Source organism: Penaeus monodon, chromosome 22 (assembly GCF_015228065.2).
Source record: "Penaeus monodon isolate SGIC_2016 chromosome 22, NSTDA_Pmon_1, whole genome shotgun sequence".
NCBI classification, from domain to species: Eukaryota; Metazoa; Arthropoda; class Malacostraca; order Decapoda; family Penaeidae; genus Penaeus; species Penaeus monodon.
Window position 1 is genome coordinate 22,332,573 of NC_051407.1, and position 2,552 is coordinate 22,335,124.

A 2,552-nucleotide genomic window follows, 5' to 3' on the forward strand; every position below is an offset into this window, starting at 1 on the left:
ATCATAATCAGAAAACGGGAAAAAACAAGCCTGCTTTAAACAAAGCTGACATGCAGATAGTCCTTACAAAGAATCAGCTAAGTGTCGGTCCTCTGAACGAGGAGCACACAGACTTCGGAGCCTTTGCACAGCGAAGAGGACAAGGGCTGGGCCGTCGCCCTGAACAGTCTTGCAGCGGCAGGAAGCGGATAAAGACTCCAGGTGTGTGATCATGCCCTCCTCGGGGATAAAAAAATCCAACGATATCCCTCAGCCACGGTAACAAAGGAGGACAACTGTTGCCAAGGATTTCATATTTTTTAAGTAAATAAATACGAAGATATAATAAAATCACGGAATTAGTATTTCGCACTGGAATGAAGAGTTAAAACAAAAAGTCTATAATTTAGTGAGAAGGGGAGGGTCAACAACCAAGTAGCGGTGGTAGCCTAGGCGAACGAAGTAGCCGCTGGCAAGACATGGGAAAGAGAAATGGGGTTGGGGGGGGGGGGTAAGATGAATGAAGGGGAGATCCTATTTCCTTCCCGTTCTGCTATCTTTCTTCTCTCACTGGAACTCTCGCCGGAACGAGCAGAGAAATACACTGCGGATGTCTAATATGTTCGAAAACATACACAAGTTTACCGTGTGAATATCAGTCAAATTCTAGGACATGAATGTGAATAACCTTAAAAATAAAAACGAATTGGTCACCCTTAAGTGCTGGACACAGGAAATTCCGATGTATCAAATGTGCATAATAGATACACCTCGTAACTTTCCAAATCGCAGTGTGACAAAATGTTAAACAGTTCACCTTAAGACTACAAACCACAGAGTTCTCATCTCCCTTCTATCTAGAAATGTAAAACAAAAAGAACATTTCCATTCTCCTTATACAATCGTTCAAACAACAAGGTTCTGTCGCAGCCCTTCCCTGCTGGGGTCAAGGTTGTGGTGTCGAGGCAACTACACAGCTGCTACCTGCACCGCCGACAACACACCTGGAGACTAAATCTTACAACATGAACAAGATGCCTTGTATATTTCCTTTTGTTTTATTTGATGTTTAATCTCTGACTTATCATAAGGGACATCACCACGTCACATTCTTCTCCGACGCGACACGCGCCCCGCACAGTGAGTTGCGATCTCTCAAGGTTCGCCCCGTTGCATCCTTGAGACTCCTGCTGCCTCTTCCATCACTTACCTGGAGAAGGTCGAGAGTCATGCCGGGAGTCTGAGAGAGTATATCCTCGCTAACACGTAGGATGTCCGATAGATCCAAGGGCGCGGACGTGGGCGTCGGAGTGTTAGATTTGGGCGTGTTTGAGGCAGACGCGCTGTTAGATGAGGGCGTGGGGGTGGAGGAGTGGGTGGAAGAGCTCCTGTTGTCCTCGATGTCACTGAGGCCGAGGGAGTCCATGTCGTCCGAGCTCTGACACTCGTTCATGTTCTCCGCCAGCGCGGCAAGGTCTTTCTCGGAGGTATTTGCACAAATAGTATCGTTGCTTTCGTCAGGGTTTGGCGTGCTCTGGCAGACTTCCGACTCTACTGGACTGTCTTTGCAATCGTGGCACTCTAGATTGGCACTGTCACTCGCGGCGTGTCCCCGCTCGTCACAAGGACTGTCTGTCACACTTTCGGTCACTTCAGCCACAGCACTGGGTACGGCACTGGGCACGACACCGGGGCCTGTGGAAGCATCTCTCTCACTCGAGTCTTCTCCCTCGCCAGCCACTCTGTTATCAGTGTCCTTCACTGCGACAGGAGAAATAAGATCGGGGGCGGTGTTCGGCACAATGTTCTTCAACACGTCAGAATAGGATCTCCTCTCGACCGTCACGCCCTTGGCCACCTCCATCGCTGGCGCTTCCGCTGAAATCGGATCGCCAGCAGGAGAAACGGTCGCATCACTTAGTCCAGGTAAGGCACACGGTCCAGCACTCACAGCGTCATCCATAGCGGGCGAGGCCGTGGTCGGACTTTGCACATCGGTCACTATAGCATCCTCAGGAGTCCCGCCCGTCACTTCACCATCAACACTATCATCCTCATCCTCGTATCTATCCAGCTCAGGCGTTGACGACATCTTTTTAAATTTGGTCAATTTACAACTGTTATCGTCCTCTGGAGCACCCATGTTGCCCCGAAAAAAATATAGGCCTGACTGTCTGCATGGGACACTGATATTCATGAACAAAAATTTTCTTAAAAATGTCATACAAAGAAGTTTTCTCGCCTTTTGATATCACAATAACATCACCACTATCACAAACCTCTTGCACTAATACCAAACTATAAGAAACTTTCAAAGAAACGAGCACTGGAAAATATTCACAATGTAGTCTCCATGTAGCCCGACGCGTTACACGTTCTCACTCTTCGGCGGAGCGTTTCGTACTGACCCGCCAGTTCATTCAAAAGCGCCGCCTAGCAGCCAAGAGTTGCCAACTACCAATATTTGTATAGTTTTGTTTTAAAACCAAAATGTTTAATAATTCTCGAAATGGAAAATATACTGATGAGATACTTAATCCACATTCACTAGTCGCCCAATTATGAAATAAGCA

The 2,552-nt window shown here is 47.5% G+C and overlaps 1 protein-coding gene across 1 annotated transcript in view; it reads right to left on the minus strand.

The window, feature by feature from the left end:
- LOC119587001 (puratrophin-1-like) overlaps positions 1-2,388 on the minus strand; it is a gene marked incomplete at its 3' end in the record, with an annotated part of 105,327 nt that extends 102,939 nt beyond the window's left edge. Inside the window, 1 exon segment of the mRNA XM_037935742.1 lies at positions 1,190-2,388. Coding sequence (XP_037791670.1) covers positions 1,190-2,203 — 1,014 coding nt within the window.
- Positions 2,389-2,552: the final 164 nt, after the last annotated feature.